This window comes from Gossypium arboreum, chromosome 6 (assembly GCF_025698485.1).
Source record: "Gossypium arboreum isolate Shixiya-1 chromosome 6, ASM2569848v2, whole genome shotgun sequence".
In the NCBI taxonomy this organism is placed as follows: domain Eukaryota; kingdom Viridiplantae; phylum Streptophyta; class Magnoliopsida; order Malvales; family Malvaceae; genus Gossypium; species Gossypium arboreum.
The window spans coordinates 1,656,031-1,671,441 of record NC_069075.1 but is presented as its reverse complement, the minus strand read 5'-3'; the positions used below and the strand labels follow the sequence as shown (position 1 = coordinate 1,671,441).

General features: G+C 31.8%; 2 protein-coding genes across 6 annotated transcripts in view; both read right to left on the bottom strand.

Moving 5' to 3' along the window:
• Positions 1-331: 331 nt before the first annotated feature.
• LOC108460913 (MMS19 nucleotide excision repair protein homolog) overlaps positions 332-15,411 on the bottom strand; it is a 74,871-nt gene continuing 59,791 nt past the window's right edge. For 2 of the 5 annotated variants that reach the window (XM_017760616.2, XM_053029482.1), the window contains exons 2-21: positions 9,302-9,472; positions 9,052-9,114; positions 8,836-8,890; positions 8,514-8,611; positions 8,000-8,158; positions 7,788-7,847; positions 7,024-7,212; positions 6,370-6,423; positions 5,421-5,507; positions 4,589-5,303; positions 3,733-4,112; positions 3,361-3,434; positions 3,093-3,201; positions 2,125-3,008; positions 1,770-1,845; positions 1,542-1,653; positions 1,342-1,418; positions 999-1,079; positions 737-816; positions 332-634 (exon numbers count right to left, since the gene is read on the bottom strand). In XM_017760616.2, coding sequence (XP_017616105.1) covers positions 601-634; positions 737-816; positions 999-1,079; positions 1,342-1,418; positions 1,542-1,653; positions 1,770-1,845; positions 2,125-3,008; positions 3,093-3,201; positions 3,361-3,434; positions 3,733-4,112; positions 4,589-5,303; positions 5,421-5,507; positions 6,370-6,423; positions 7,024-7,212; positions 7,788-7,847; positions 8,000-8,158; positions 8,514-8,611; positions 8,836-8,890; positions 9,052-9,114; positions 9,302-9,373 — 3,459 coding nt within the window. In that variant the 5' untranslated portion in view covers positions 9,374-9,472 and the 3' untranslated portion in view covers positions 332-600. Of the gene's footprint in view, positions 635-736; positions 817-998; positions 1,080-1,313; positions 1,419-1,541; positions 1,654-1,769; positions 1,846-2,124; positions 3,009-3,092; positions 3,202-3,360; positions 3,435-3,732; positions 4,113-4,588; positions 5,304-5,420; positions 5,508-6,369; positions 6,424-7,023; positions 7,213-7,787; positions 7,848-7,999; positions 8,159-8,513; positions 8,612-8,835; positions 8,891-9,030; positions 9,115-9,301; positions 9,473-15,411 lie in introns of those variants that run through there. The other 3 variants (XM_017760617.2, XR_001867683.2, XM_017760618.2) reach the window with 3 other exon arrangements.
• On the bottom strand, positions 10,375-14,159 carry LOC108459651 (uncharacterized). Its single transcript, XM_017759054.2, has 4 exons — positions 13,836-14,159; positions 12,125-12,232; positions 11,149-12,019; positions 10,375-10,890 (listed from the first exon to the last, which is right to left on the bottom strand). The coding sequence occupies exons 1-4, from the start codon at positions 14,037-14,039 to the stop codon at positions 10,658-10,660; spliced, it is 1,416 nt and encodes a 471-aa protein (XP_017614543.1). The 5' UTR covers positions 14,040-14,159; the 3' UTR covers positions 10,375-10,657.

Here is a 15,411-nt window from a genome sequence, read left to right as displayed (position 1 = left end):
ATTAAAAAATATTTAAAATAATGATAAAAGAAATAAATTAAATCACTAATAAAAATTAATTCTCCACATCAAACAAGGCCTAAAATTTCAATTTTATAGTGAAAAATTAACCCTAAGCTTATATAGCATCACCGACCTAGCTCAGATCGAATTATTATTTAAATTTAATTATAGAATATACAAATATCAAACTAAATATTTTTTAAAAATAGAAAAAACAAAAAAAGGAGAATTTTTCAAACCAGACCAATCAATAAGAGATTCAAAATATTTCATGAAAACCTATTATAGTCCAAACAAGGCTTTCAAATCTAAGTTCTGGATTAATAGATGCCACAACTATTTTTATTACAGGCCTGTGCCTTTCAAGCTATAAATATACCACCAATCTACCTGTATCCAGTTAATAAATGCATAAAACATAAATTTAAATTTTGTACAATATGAGGTATGAACAAGCAATTTTACATTTTTAATTAATTACAAAAATGTCTTGTAAATGTTAAAAAGTTCAAAGACAGTTTTTCTTAACCGTGCCAAATGATCATAAAGAATATGTAGAGAAATATTTACTGTACCTGGCTAAAGCTATGGAAGGAATTAGAAATGGAGACTTCTTGATGCAATTGATGCCCTGTTTTGATAAATGAATAGAAAAAAAAATATAGTTATGAATTTCAAATGATGAAAGTGAAAAGTTGTGGTGAAGAGAATACAGCACTCTGAAAACACTGACCATGCTTGTCTGCATCGGACAGCTTCACGACGGACAGCTCTCTTCGGATCATCAAGAGCCTTTATTACAGCTTGTAGTACCTGATAAAAAACGAAGATACAGATTTCAGTGCAGATACAGAAGGGGGCGGGAACTGCACAAACAAGTCTCGACGAGAAGCTCATCATCCCAGGACTTAGAAATATTGTTTTTTGAAAGATATGCCAAACAGGGAGTAAAATATTCCGGAAAAGAAAACCCAACTCCTTAACGGTTGACTTACCTGCGTTCTCATTGGATAAATCCTTGCATGGGATAGCCCAGAAATGGCAATGAGACACTGCACGGCTGTCTCACGAACAAGCTTAAGATGCCGAGAGAGAAAAGAACAATTTCAAAACCGACAGTATATGTAATCAGTATTATATGGATTGAATGAAAATGGAATCGCAGTGGTAAATTTCATGGTAGCTGAATAGCATACTATATATAATGGCATTGCAACTATCAATAGTCCACTTATTTTTTCTTCTGTTCCAAATGTTTTTTGATATAATAACATGTACGAACAAGCACAAGAAAGATAAAATATATATACATGTTTTCCTCGAAAAGATTTCCAGTACCGTCATATGAGGGTATCGTGTAAGATCAACGAGACAATTGACAACTGTATGCGCACTATCAGAAACAGCTTCTTGACCTGCATGCATACACAATATTTATAGAACTAGGAAACTTGAATAGATGCTCGCTCTAAATGTAAAATCGCAATAGAAAAGTTCGGACAAATGACAACAATCTACTGATGTATAGTTAAGCTCACCATTTTTGTCCATCAATATTCCAGACATGACCAGTAGAAGACCATAAAGAACTTCTTTATCCACAACATCATTGCTTAATGCCGATAAACCATCCAGTAGCATTGGAATTATCTACATTAAAAAAAAATTTGGCAAGTGAAATAAAAAACTTTCTCAAAGAGTATAATATATCCGAGAAATAGCCATAACCTTTTGCAGAAAGTTCAATACTAAATTCCAATACTAACCTTCTTGGTGTCACTTAAGACAACAATTAGTGGAGTATCTATAATAACATGTGCAGAAGCCCGAAATAGAAAAGACCTGAAATCACATTGCAGTTTAGTGAGAAATCAACCCAAATTGACCAATAAACTTTCATACTATATCACGGGGTCAATAACAATGTCATAAGTGCTCGAGAAAAATGTAGCTACTAAGTAGCTCAATAAGAAGCTATTAATTTATTATTTTGTATCTTGGCATAAATCATTCAAGCATGCACAAACCTGGACAAAATGAAAATAGGTACTATATATATAGGCATAAGCGCACAAAAAAATAAACATCACAAAACCATTAATGAAGATAGATCATTTTTACCTTGAGAGTGGTTCCAATTTCATAACTAGAGATTGCAAAACAGGCATTATTGCTGAGAAAAATCGTTGCTTATATAGAGGTCGTATTATTGCATGGAATTCCCGATTCAAACACTGTTCACAGTCACCTATAAGGATCTGAAACGCATCTGCTGCAGTTTTCATCACAGAATTATGCAAATCAAGCTTATAATTGTTCTCCGAGATACTCTTTTCCTGATGAGATATACCTGCTCTTCCACTTGACTGTAAACACTGTAAAAAGATCATAGTAATGTCATTAACCTTTTCATGGCCCCGCATAAGCAAACCTTTTCCTATCCATGCAAGTCCCAAAATGGCATGAATTTGAAGGGAGGTACAACTTCCAACACCATTAGATAAATCATTTAAAGCTGTATCATGGACACTGATCATTTTGGATTGAATACTGGAGGAGCTATTCTTGTCGAAAATCCACAAACTCAAGTTTAGTATTATATCCATTGCTTCCTCCAAGGTACAATCACTTGAAGTTTGTCCACTCGTGGATTTTAGATCCAATTTGTTAACCATAGAGCCCAATGCTTGGGCTGCTACAACATTACCCTTGAGAAGGGTTGTCATGAACAGAGAAACTATTGATCTTGTATTCGGAATGTGGGTTTGAGGATGAACTGCTATAGTCACTGCAGCAAAAAGTGAAAGAACCCATTCATCTCTACTGGAACTATTATCCACTTCTTGAGCAATTTGAAACCTTTCCTGCAGCAACAGCTCCTCCAATGGAAAAGAAATGCTTGATGAAAGTATATTGTAACTCTTTTGCACAATTATGTTTTGCTTTTCCTCCGAACAATTTGCAACAGCAAGTTTCATTGCTTTCATCATCACATCAAGAACTCCCTTAGATTAAAAATAATAATAATTAGTGCCATGTAATCTCAAAGGACTGATGCAGAGTTCTAATACAAACTCGAAAAAGCTTACCTTTTTGTTGGTTTGACTAGCATTGAAGTGCATGCTACTCTCAATTTGGTTCCAAATATTAATAGCAAATTGCAATAGAACTTCTTCAAAACCCTTTTCACAACGTATCCTGCATCCATGCCAGTAAATATATTATACCAAATAGAGAAAAAAATTTGGGTGGAACAAAGAGGGACAAGAAAGAAACCATTTTCCAACCTCCACCACCAAAATAAAAATTAATTAATTAATAAATAGGAGCAAGAGTATATAAGGTAGAGTTATATACCATGGAATCACCTTATCAGAATAGCATTTCAAAAGGTGAGTAACAATTTCTGCTGAATTTGTACTTCCATGGACCTAAGCAAAACAGGGGGAAAACTTGAATTATAATCATATGGTTAAAGAAAAATATGAAATGGAAAAAGAACCCATAGAAAAACAACCAGGGAAAGCTTATAATACGGTGCAGTAGAGCTGGTCATGTTAAGAAGAGTGAAATGTCATAACCTATCTAGATATTACCAGAAAACCATCTATGAAAATGAAAATGAAGATGATGAAACCATCATCTTCCACAACAAGGATATTTGATGTTATGGTCTTTCACATGATAGTTATCTTTTAGGATGAGCAATAACTTATTGGCCATACATACATAAACCTCATATAAATTGGCATATATGGCTTCTTCCAACCCTTGAACAACTTTCAGCATATAACTTCGCCCACTTGTGCCAATGTCTGAGAGTGCTTCCAGTCTAAGCGGAAACGGTATGCCAAAATCTCCCACAAAAGCCAATGAAAGAATTTTTTCAACAACAATGTCCATATAGCTTGATTCCTTTTCAGATTCATGGTATCTTTCTATAAATGAGCCAATCTCCACCAGTGCTTTAAGTGCCAGTTTCCATGATAGTCTCTTGCTATACTCCTCATTAATAATGGATACAAATGTAACTAAGATCTTCTCAAACACAGTTTTTGAAATCAGCGAATAGCCTCCAGGGAAGGTAGCCAAAATCAGCAACCCCTTTACTGCATTTAAAATCAAAACAAAAACAAAACAAATCAATGATTTTGATCTTGGTTTTGCTGATTAAATTGAACCGGAGCTTAAAGGTGGACCCGAACCAGAATATTCTACACAGCCAATCATTGAAAAACATTATAGGCAGCACAAATTAAAAAGCATACGATAAAAATTATAGATTCTTCTAATCTCTGTATGTGTGTGTTAGAGAGAGTGGGAACCAAAGTGATTGAAGGGGACAAAACCAACTTCAGTCAAAACAGACAAGCTTTTTGAAATGATAATTTTACACTTCTATATCTATCACAAATCAAAGCCAGAAGCTTTTACTAAAACCTCAGGCAAAAAGATTGACAGGAGTAAAAATGTAACATGAACAATTACACAATAGGCACCACAGATAAGTATGCAAGCCTGTGGTGAAGACTGAAGTTAAGCACAGAAATCATATCTACCACATTGAAAGACAAAAAGCATTTACCTCCAATGTATGTAGCGGCATCATGAGTACCTTCACTACTGCAAATGAAGGCAGAACAGAAGCCCATAGTAAGTGCAGGAGAAAAGCTTTGAAGCAAATGCTTCCATGTTTCTTCTGTATGAGAAGTAGCTGCTAGGATTGTTTCAGAACTAGCAATCATATCTCGGCATGCTGAAAGGATCTCAATGCTAAGATAGAGAGCTCCGTGATTACATCTTTTGGAAATCAAAATACTCTCATCAAAATATGGTTGTCCAGATGAGTTTCTAGCAGAAAGACCCAGAATATCCATCAATTGGCTGAAGAAACATTCAAAAACTCTATTGCATGACACTTGTGAGGCCTTAGCAGTAGTAAAAAAGACACGACCAACTGCATTCAGTCTCTGCTTCCTCTCTAAAGGAATTTCGTGGTAATTCTTATAATAAGATATCGTATTGAAGATCATACTTATGTCTTCGTCACCAACAATTAAATCCAAAAACAATTTTGTGTTCTGCACAATATGCTTCTGTAAAAGACTAAGAGCCTCTGCTGCAATTTCATTTTTTGGAAGATCTGAACCTTCAAGGGATTCTGGAGTAAACAATAAAACACTGTCAAGTGAAGTAAATATTGCTTCTTTTAATGAAGACCAAATAGCTTCAATGTGTTTTGCCATTCTGTCTGCTCCATACTTCATTGTGCAATCAGTTAGATACCTCAAAGAATCAAGCTGCAAACAAGCATACTTAACATTCAACAGATTTGACATTTTAAGAGACACTCCTATAGCCAGAATATGAAGATTATGATTAGCTTCAAACAGCAAAAATAATTCATTTGCACTGACCTTTGCTGATGGAAGTGAAGATGAAAGCTTTTCAAGTAGTAATGGAATGGCATATGGCTCAAAAAGTGGTGTGGATGAAAATGCTAGCTGCAAGAATAAAAAATCAATAAACAGATCAGACACATAACGCATTAAAATACTAATGTTATATAAGAAAAGAAATAATGACATACAAGCATATTTTAGCAAATTTACGAATTTAAGTTACTCTTCAGTTGAGATATTTTTCGACCTGATACACAAACATTCACACTGTATAATGAATACGATAATTTCACTAAATTTTAATGCGGCAAACAATTCTAATTGTATGAAAAATAATGAAACAATCTGTTATGCTGGTGGGAACAAGTAATACAACGTAAGCTACATGGAAATTTTAAGAATGCCTCTTTATTAAATAATGGTGGTATTATCCAAAATTCGAAAACAGGTTTCCACCACATTGTTGTGTTTCCATACATTCTTTTTCTACAATTTACATGGTGTGTTATATCTATTAAAAAAATAAAGAAGTAAGTTGTATTTTCACTACAAGAATTAGAAAATTGGGGAAAAAAATAAAAGAAAGAAAGAAAATGTGCATATAGAAGTGATCACATAGGGAGGCATTAAGGAGAAGAAATTCCAAGGTTGCTGAAATTTTGGAATCAGTAGAAATGAACATTAGCAGAAAAAAACAAACGAAAAGGGCAGAGGTGTATGTCGTATATCGGATGGAGCAAAGTGAATACAACAATGTATCTTTCCAAAGAATCTTAGCTGCATGTCTAGGAATTAACTACTAGCAACAGTTACAAGACAACTTCAAATATTTGGGCATAGTTTTGTGTCCAACTGAAAGTCAAAAGTGTATGACAGCATTCTTAACAACAAATAACCCTATTTTGGATAAGAAAATAGGTGCACAACCCCTAGCGAGAGAAGTTTCAACAGCATAATTACATACCATCAATGCTCTTGCGAGATCATCCCTTTTGATAGTCATATCTTCATCTTTTTGCTGGAAAACACAAGAAAGAGAACCAAATATCATAAATCAAAGCCTCTTATCGGTACATATTCCAATAGGTTTCATACACACACAGTATTATACTTTCAGCACTACTCTATGAGCATATAGCTGCTTCCTTTTAAAATTCTGTTCATATTTAACAAGAGAGCACTGGCTAGAACATTGGGCAATAACAAAATTCCAGCTTTCGTAGGGTTTGAAAATAAGAACAATATTAATAATAGTGATGCATGTATTTAAAATTAGAAAGAAAAGGAATACACATCAAAACATGAACCTTCGTTTAAATAAAGTTCGTCACATTTAGGGCATTTACTTTGTCCAAACAGTATCTAAATTAAAATAATGATCTCAGGGCAAACAGAAGAGCACCAATTTAGCTAATTATTTTTAATAAAAAAAACATTATTACTGACATTTGATTCAGAGGCCCAGAAAGAAATTTCATGTGTTATTCAGAAGTTCCGAAGAAAATTGTATTGACAGTTTAAATTTTATCAGATATATATTGCAGTTTTCCACAGTCATTTGAATTGTACATGACAACTCATTAATATAGCAGAGTAGATGGTCATGCATAAAACTTACATGAGTGAAATGAATGGGAAAATAACAGCCCAAAATCTCAAAAAGTTCGTGAGCAAATCCAGCAAGGGCATCAGATGGATCAGGGAATAGTCGCGATAGAACCTCAATAATGTGAAATGTTAACATCAAACAGTGAGGATCCTTTTCTCCGTCAACAGATTCACAGATTCCATATATAAGGGTATCACCCTGGACCATAAATGAGCAATCAGAATATTAACAACAGTAAAAAGAAAAGATAAAAGTGAAAATTGAGACGTTGCTTTGAAATTGTGGATGGAAGCATAGACGCTGGTAGTTATGACACAAAGACAAAAGGGAGCGAGAAAATCAGAACAGTTTCACATTTTCTTTTATAAAACTGAAATTCTATGTTTTCTCATTCTCCTTTCCTTGTCCAAAGCATCAAAATTGTGTCATATTACCATGCTCTTTTCTTGCATATCACATAATTAGAACAGTTTCATTATTTCCAATCATAAACCTTCCTTTGACGTTAATAAAAATTTCAAGAACTGTAACTACAATAATAAGCATAATTGACTTTTTGGTGATATACAGTGATCTAGAAATTAAAATACATAACCCTCTTGCTTTTTTTTTTCCTGGTTAGTCTTAATAGAGATTGCATCAATCACTTCCTTTATTCTTCATTAAACTCATTACATTATATGACTTTAACATAAAAAAATAATACATTAAAAAGACACAAGAAAATCAGTCCAATAAAGTACGAACTGATGAAACAAGAACTGAAAACATACAAGTGAAGCAACAGCATTGGGGTAGCGTTCTAGCAGGCATTCCATAAGTTCAAAGCTAAGCTGCAAAACAATCCATTTAAAAGTTAAAATGAAATTGCTAAAACTGAAAATATATATTATATGATAATATGGCAAATAACTATTTCGAGCAAAGCACTCAGATAAAGGTATGCATATGATCATTTATTATAGGAATAACAGATTATCTTTACCTTCCGTTCATATTGGCCAAGAGACTGTACTTGTAGGTTCTGTAAATAGGACTCTGCAACTGCTTTTGCATCACTTCCACTGACCATACCACCACTGCTTTTCCTTCTCATCAGGGCCAAACAGCCAACAAGCGCTCCCCGTAAAGCTCTCCAGTCTGCCTGATGTGGTAAAATTATCATCAATCTAATTCTAAAATTAGAATGTAATACATAACATAGAGATTATGAACAAAGCAATAAAGGAAGCCCAGTTCTGCTTGGTGGCACCAAACTGTGACTAACTTATGGAAAGTACTAAAGGTAAAGAAATGAATTTCAGATTTATTTATGGAGCTATCATCCAGATATAGAATGGTTAAAACTCTTAATTGTCAAGCAGAAGTTTTAATAAGATGCAAAAAAATAAACAAGAAAACCTTTCAAATAAAGTAAAATGTTGATTCAAAATCATGTAAAATGTGTCATCATTTGTATTAATTAAAACTATAGTGTTTATTGTAAATGTAAGACTCACCAATCTGTCCGTGAAAAATCCTATCAAGCTACGAATAGTAGCATCATCCAATGGCTTTGTTGCAAGGCGCACAAGAACTTCTCCAAGAAGGAGGATGCCTGGAAAAGACACCATGTAACAAGAAGCTTAATAATCATTTATTTATGGTTCCAAACAAAATCTAAATATATATAAAAGAATTGAATAAAAAATAAGGTAACTTACCAATAAGGCTACAGGCATCAAGTTATAGATTAAGCAATTTAATGAGCATGAAATCCAGAAATTCTCCAAAAAAACCAACATAACAAAATCATACTGACAACAAGCTGAATCTTAGTACCTCTTGCACGAATAATGTTGTCCACGGTGGTCAAATATCCTTCCATCTCTCTAACCTTTAAATGGAAATGAAAGAAGAAAGTAAGCAATAAATACCCAAAAGAAATAAACGAACAAAATAAAATTAAATACATAATAAATAAGTCAAGTAAAAGACCCAAAATAAAAAAAAAAGTAAAAGCAATTTTTCTGCAACCTGAGTTCAACTGAAGCATACCAGTGTTTCAATTGTTAACTGATTATTCTTCAACAATGAAGCAATGGCCTCCAAACTTGCAGCCTATATATAGCACATATAAACATAAAAATTCAAATATATTCGAATTAATATATCAGAGACTTAGGAGCTTAAAATATTAAATTTAGTGAAACGAGATCAGTTTTTAACCAATAATTATGCTCAGTAAGATAAATTGTGTTGAAATCAATAAAAAAATTTAAAGAAATTGAGAGAACGGAGAGTGAACCTGCTGAGTCGGAGAACGAGACGAATCAACAAACGATTCAATGTACTGACTGAGTTGACTCGGCTCCGCCATTGTTTTTAGCGAATTTTCAGTATTAGGGTTTTAGAACTGAAAGAAAAGACAGAGAGCGAAGAGGGGTTTAGAGTAGAAATTGTTATTTGTTGTGACCCCAATATTCCATTAAGCAAATTGTTTTTGTATTTTAGTTTTCTCTTTTGGAAAACTGCACAAATAGTGACTAAATTATAAAAAATTTCATTTTAGGTACTTAAATAAAAAATTTCAACCATTTTAAACAATTCTCTTAAAATCACAAACTTTATACTGATGCGACAGTTAAAAATTCAGACATAATAATAAATTTAGTTCTTAATTTTATATATTATATTAATTTAGTTATAATTTTAAAAATTAATCCTTAAAATTTATAAATATTCTCAATTGATCCTAATTTTAAAAATTTTAAAAATTTATAAAATAAATATTTTTAAAATATATATAATAAATTAAAATTTTATATTAATATTAAATAAATATAATTATATTAATATAAATAAAATAAAAATCCTCCTAAAAAATCATCAGCTTTATCTTTTAAAAAATCAGTATTTTTTGCTATATCTGTAAACATATTTTAAATCTTATTACAAAAATAAAATTTAAAACTTCTAAAATATTTGAAAAAAAATCATATATTTTGTCAAACAAACCCAAATAAATTAGATTTTAAATAAAAATAACTGGGCATGGGTTTACTACACCTTAGGATTTTAACATTAAATAAATAGTATTTATGATTAAAATTTTAAGATTTTCGAAATTTTATAAATATTTTATTATTCACTTTATTTTTTAGTTTTATTTTATTTTAAATTTTACTTTTAAAATTTATATTGCAATGTCTTATTTTTTTATAAAAATTATTTTAAATTTTGATTATATAAAATACCTATCATTAAATAATTTTAATAATAAAAGAATTTGATTGATATAATTTTAATAAATTAAAGATGTAATTAAAATATTTTAAAATTTAAAGATTAATTTACAATAAAAATCATAATTTGGAAATGTTGGGTAAAAATATGCATGATGCTTCCATAACTCCTAGTCTTATGTATAATAATACGATGAACAAAAATCAGCACATACGATATGTATATTTTAGGTGGTATTTAGTTGGTAAAATTCTGAAAAAAAAAAAAAGAAAAAGAAAAAACAATAACACGTAACAATGATTTAAGGAACAAAAAATCAGCAAAACACCACCACTTACATATAAACAATGACAGCATTTTGATGACATAAGGACACTGTTATCATCATCTTCTCAAACTGTATATGGGAATTCTACCATCAATCATCATCACATGAGGCCTCATCCAACATGTCCAGAAACCCTTTCCTGGCCGTCCGTTGAATCGCCGATGCGTTATAACGAAGCCCAAATGTTGACACTGCTTCGAACTTCGTCCATAACTCTTTCTTTAAGGTACTCTCACCGGCACGTTTGCCTGTTCGTACCGTGCTCTCCGGTTCATTCCACATCGGAGTGTTTTCCACGAGTGCCGTGTTGTTGCGGGTATTTTCTGCAGAAAACATGGCAATTTTTATTTGACTTACTAAGGAAAAAACATCAATACACAACATACATAGATGGTAAAAGTACGGTGAAGGCTTTTGTATTAGGACTTCGATTGCATTTTGACAATAATTAATTTGCTTATTTTTTGAGTAAAAAAGATAAGATGCAGCCTGACTCTAATATAAAGGCCTTCATGATACTTTTATCTATACCGATATATGACATTCAACCCCGAGTTCAAGTAACATATAAGGGAAGATACCTTGGTTAATAATCTTGTTTTGTTGGTTTATTGCACTAGAAAGGTTGTGATCAGTGGCAACATTGTGCAGGGATTTCTCATCTGGTGGTTCTAACAAAATGCAACTTTTAGGAGGCGAGAATAGCCACATCGGTGAGGAGTCAAGTTCTTTCTTCTCAAATTCGGATTTGAGAGTTCGTTGTATGCCTAGTAGTTCGGGGTACTTCGATGTTAAATCCTCGGAAGCTTCACTGCCCGAGGAATCATATAACTCACCATTGTTGATTCCGCGGGGAAACGGGGTAGACTTGCGAACTCTGTCATTGTCTCGTGGCAAGGACTCGTGAATCGGTTCAAGTAACACGCAGGATTTAGGCGGCGACATTTTTAAGCATGGAGTCGTCATGACAAGCATGGAATGTTCGGTGTTCGAAAATGCAGCCGAAGAAACAACCACTGAATGAGAAGGCTTAATTGGAGTTTGGTTTATAGCAACACCTTCAAGCAAATCATCATTTTCATCCTCATGAAAGTTGATAAAAGGTAACTCAACCATCGATTTCGAAGTAACCCTTTGGAATACCGATTTAGACGAATCACGCATCTTGGAAGACAATGCTTTCGACATCGGAAGAGGCGTAAGCAAAAACAGCTGCCGGCCTCTCTCGACATTACATTCGGCAGCAGCACGCCAAGACACGAGTGGAGAAGGCGAGATTAACGAGTCCAATGTAGATTCTTCTTCCGGATTCCCAACATCAAAGCATTCATTTTCGTTTACATTAACATTAACAAAAGGAACAACTTCAGTTCCCAAACATTCTCCGGACTTATCTTCGCATTCGACACCCGAAGGACTCGAAAGAGCCTTCTGAAATCTGGGAACCCATGGCTGCAATTGCAGAAACACAACCATCCATGTTAAATCTGTAACAAATACATTGAAATTTAAGTGATAAATATATAGTTTAGATAATAAACCTAAAAAAGTATTAACCTTTAAAGAAGAAAGCATTCCGGAGATGACGTTGGCGAAAGATTCAATTTCTTTTGTCTCCAGTTTTGTTGCCTTAAGCTTAAAAGCTTGCGCAACAAGTTCATCAATCTGCCATGTCATAGCATAAATTGGTGAATATCAAGTGCAAAAGCACTAAAAGAACTCATATTTTAAGAAAGAGGGAGAATAATTAGGCAATTAGATCCCAATACTATTACCCTTATTCTAAATTGGTCCCAAACTTCAAATACTATATCCTCAAACTAAAATTGTTAATTGAAGTGTTAAATGATACATCAAATCTTATACAACAAAATCTAAAATGAAAATTTAAAAAAATGAATATTGTTAAAATAGATGATGTAAAAAGTCTTGGTTTTAAGTTTCCAAAATTTTATATTGCTCACCCTCTTTTTTATTTTTACTTTATTTTTAATTTTACTTTTAAAAGTCATGCTATAATATTTTATTTTAAAAAAAATTCATTTTGAAGTTTAAGGACCAATTAACAGTAAAAGTTATAATTTATGAATTTCTCGTGCAATTAACTCTTACAATATCAAAAATCTATCCAATTAAGAAAAAAACAAGAACTACAAAATGAAAAAGAAAAAGCTTATATAAAAATTGGGCATGTTAGGCATATCTTCTCAGCAGCCAAACACAAGCTAAACCCTAACCAAGTAGATTATAATCAAAATTTGGTAGCTTACAAGCATAAAATGGTGAATATCAGGTTCAAAATTACTCAAGCAACTCATATTTTAGGGGGAAAAAGAATTCAGCAATTAGATTCCAAAATCAACGAAATCAAATGAAAAAGAAAATGCTTATAAACTAGGATATGTTAGGCATATTTTCTTAGCAACCAAACAGATGATAAACTCTAACCAATAGCATTTTAATAAAAATTTGGTAGCTTCTATCCTTAAATTGGTTAATATCAAGCACAATACAAAATTACTAAAACAACTCAGATTTTAGGGAAAAGAATAATTCATCAATTATATCTATCAAACAAAAAAAAAAAGAAAAACATAATTAAAGAAGAAAAAAGGAAGTAATAAAATGAAAATGAAAAATCTTACTTAAACTCGAATATATCTCAGCCATATTTTCTTAGCAACCAAACAGAATATAAACCTTAAACAAATGCATTTGATACCTTCCAAGCATAAATTGCTGAATATCAAGCTAAGTACTAATTTTCTTAAATAACTTATATTTTAGGGAAAAATAATTCAGCAATTAGATTCCAAAATCAAAGAAATCTATCAAACACAAAAACATAATTAAAGGAAAAAAAAACAAGTAATAAATTGAAAAAGAAAAATCTTATATAAACTCGGATATATGTTAGCCATACTTTCTTAGCAACCAAACAGACGATAAACCTTAACCAAATATATTTAAACAAAATCTGGTAGTTCTCAAGCATAAAGTGGTGAATATCAAGCTAAGTACTAAACTACTCAAGTAACTAACATTTTAGGGGACAAAAATTAATTCAGCAATTAGATTACAAAATCAAAGAAATCTATCAAACAAAAAACCAAGAAGTAATAAAATGAAAAAGAAAAACCTTATATAAACTGGAATACATGTTTAAGCATACTTTCTTAGCAACCAAACAGAAGCTAAACCTTAACCAAACACATTAAATAAAAAATAAGCGAAAAGAAAAAGAAACTAAACCTTGAGTTTGTCATACCTGGCGAAGGAGAGAAGAAAGATCGGATTGAAGGAGAAGAAGGCGATCGAGGGAAGCGTGGTTTCGATTATTATTATCATCTTTGTCGATCAATTTCTTCTTCGGAAACTCTGATTTGGACAAAAAATTCTTTGTGCTATTATTGTTTGATAAATCTCTCAGCGGCTTCCGTGTCGATTTCGCCTTTGATTTCGATCTTTGCATTTTTTTTTCTCGGGAAAATTTTCTTTTTTCCTCTCTTTTTTTTTTTTTTTCTCTAGATTTTGTGCCGTTTGGTTTTTTGAATTTCTGGTCAGGCTCTCTGTAAGGCGGGCTGTCTGTCTTATTTTTATTCTCATTTATTTATTTATTCATTCATTATATTTGGACCCAAATGTTGAGAGGTGATGGGCTTGGCTTGTTTTTTAAAAGGATAAAACACTCTCAATTTTATATTTTTTTAATTTGTAATTTAAATTAATTTTTTCCCCAGTAATTCTAGAATTTATTTTTAAAATTTAATCTTTAAAATTAGTTTCTGTAATAGTATGATTACATGGTCCTCTAAGATTATATCTCGTTATTACTCGAAAATTTAAAAAAATTTATATAAATCAAAAATACTAAAAATTTTATATTTAAAAAAGAAAGCATAATAACTTATATGGACTTTTAACTTTATAAAAAATTATTTTAACCCTCTATTTAATTTTTCGTTTCTTTTAACTATTAAATTTCGTTATTTGTCAAATCATTTCAAAATGAATGGAAAATTTAATTTTTTAACTTAACGACATGACATACATTAGCAATTAATTAATATTTTAAATTTTCAAAAATTAAAAAATGATAAAAATATTTTTAAAAATATTAAACTTATTATAAAACTATAAAAATATAAAAAATGTTTTTAAGTTTTTAAAATTAATTAATTTAATAGGCATTAATTTTTCCATCCATTTTTGGGCGATTTTACAAACAATGCAAGTTCAATAGTTAAAAGAGACGAAAATTTAAATGATTTTTTTGTGAAGTTGGGAGGGTCAAATAAGTTATTAGGCCAAAAACAATGCTTTATTGCTCCTTTTTGTATGTGTATATTGGATACTCAACAACAATAATGCATTCTACCGGTGAGTCGAGAAATGAAAGGTGGAATTAAGGTATTTTCGACAATCTAGCTAGCTGAGGATGTTCATTATGGTAAGCACATGGACTTGGTAGATCGGAGTGTTACGAAGACTTCCTTAGAAATGCTAAAAGTGCAGCAAACCGATATGAAGCTTATTAAGTTAACAGTGGAGTTACCATCTATGAGATGGGTAGGTTATGCATCAAATTTTAAGGGAAACATGGTAATGCAAAATGGGCAGTTGAACCGAGTAAATGCAATGAGGGATGTACTTCTCAAACATTTATCTAGTGTTTTACATTATGATTTACTGTTAGCTTGGTAAGAACATAAGGAACTTTTTAGAGTTCTAAAGCGAGTAAGCCGAGGGACTTATAAATTGGAGTTGACAACTATACTCAAGATTAACCAGTGTTCAATGTAGACATGCCTAATACTATGGTGTGGATCAAGAGGATCAGGATC

Coding starts and splice junctions, on each gene's coding strand:
- LOC108459651 (XM_017759054.2), bottom strand. CDS start 14,039: ATGCAAAGATCGAAATCAAAGGCGAAATCGACACGGAAGCCGCTGAGA. Junction 12,020..12,124: donor GAATGCTTTCTTCTTTAAAG/GTTAATACTTTT, acceptor CTGCAATTGCAG/CCATGGGTTCCCAGATTTCA. Junction 10,891..11,148: donor AAACAAGATTATTAACCAAG/GTATCTTCCCTT, acceptor TGTTTTCTGCAG/AAAATACCCGCAACAACACG.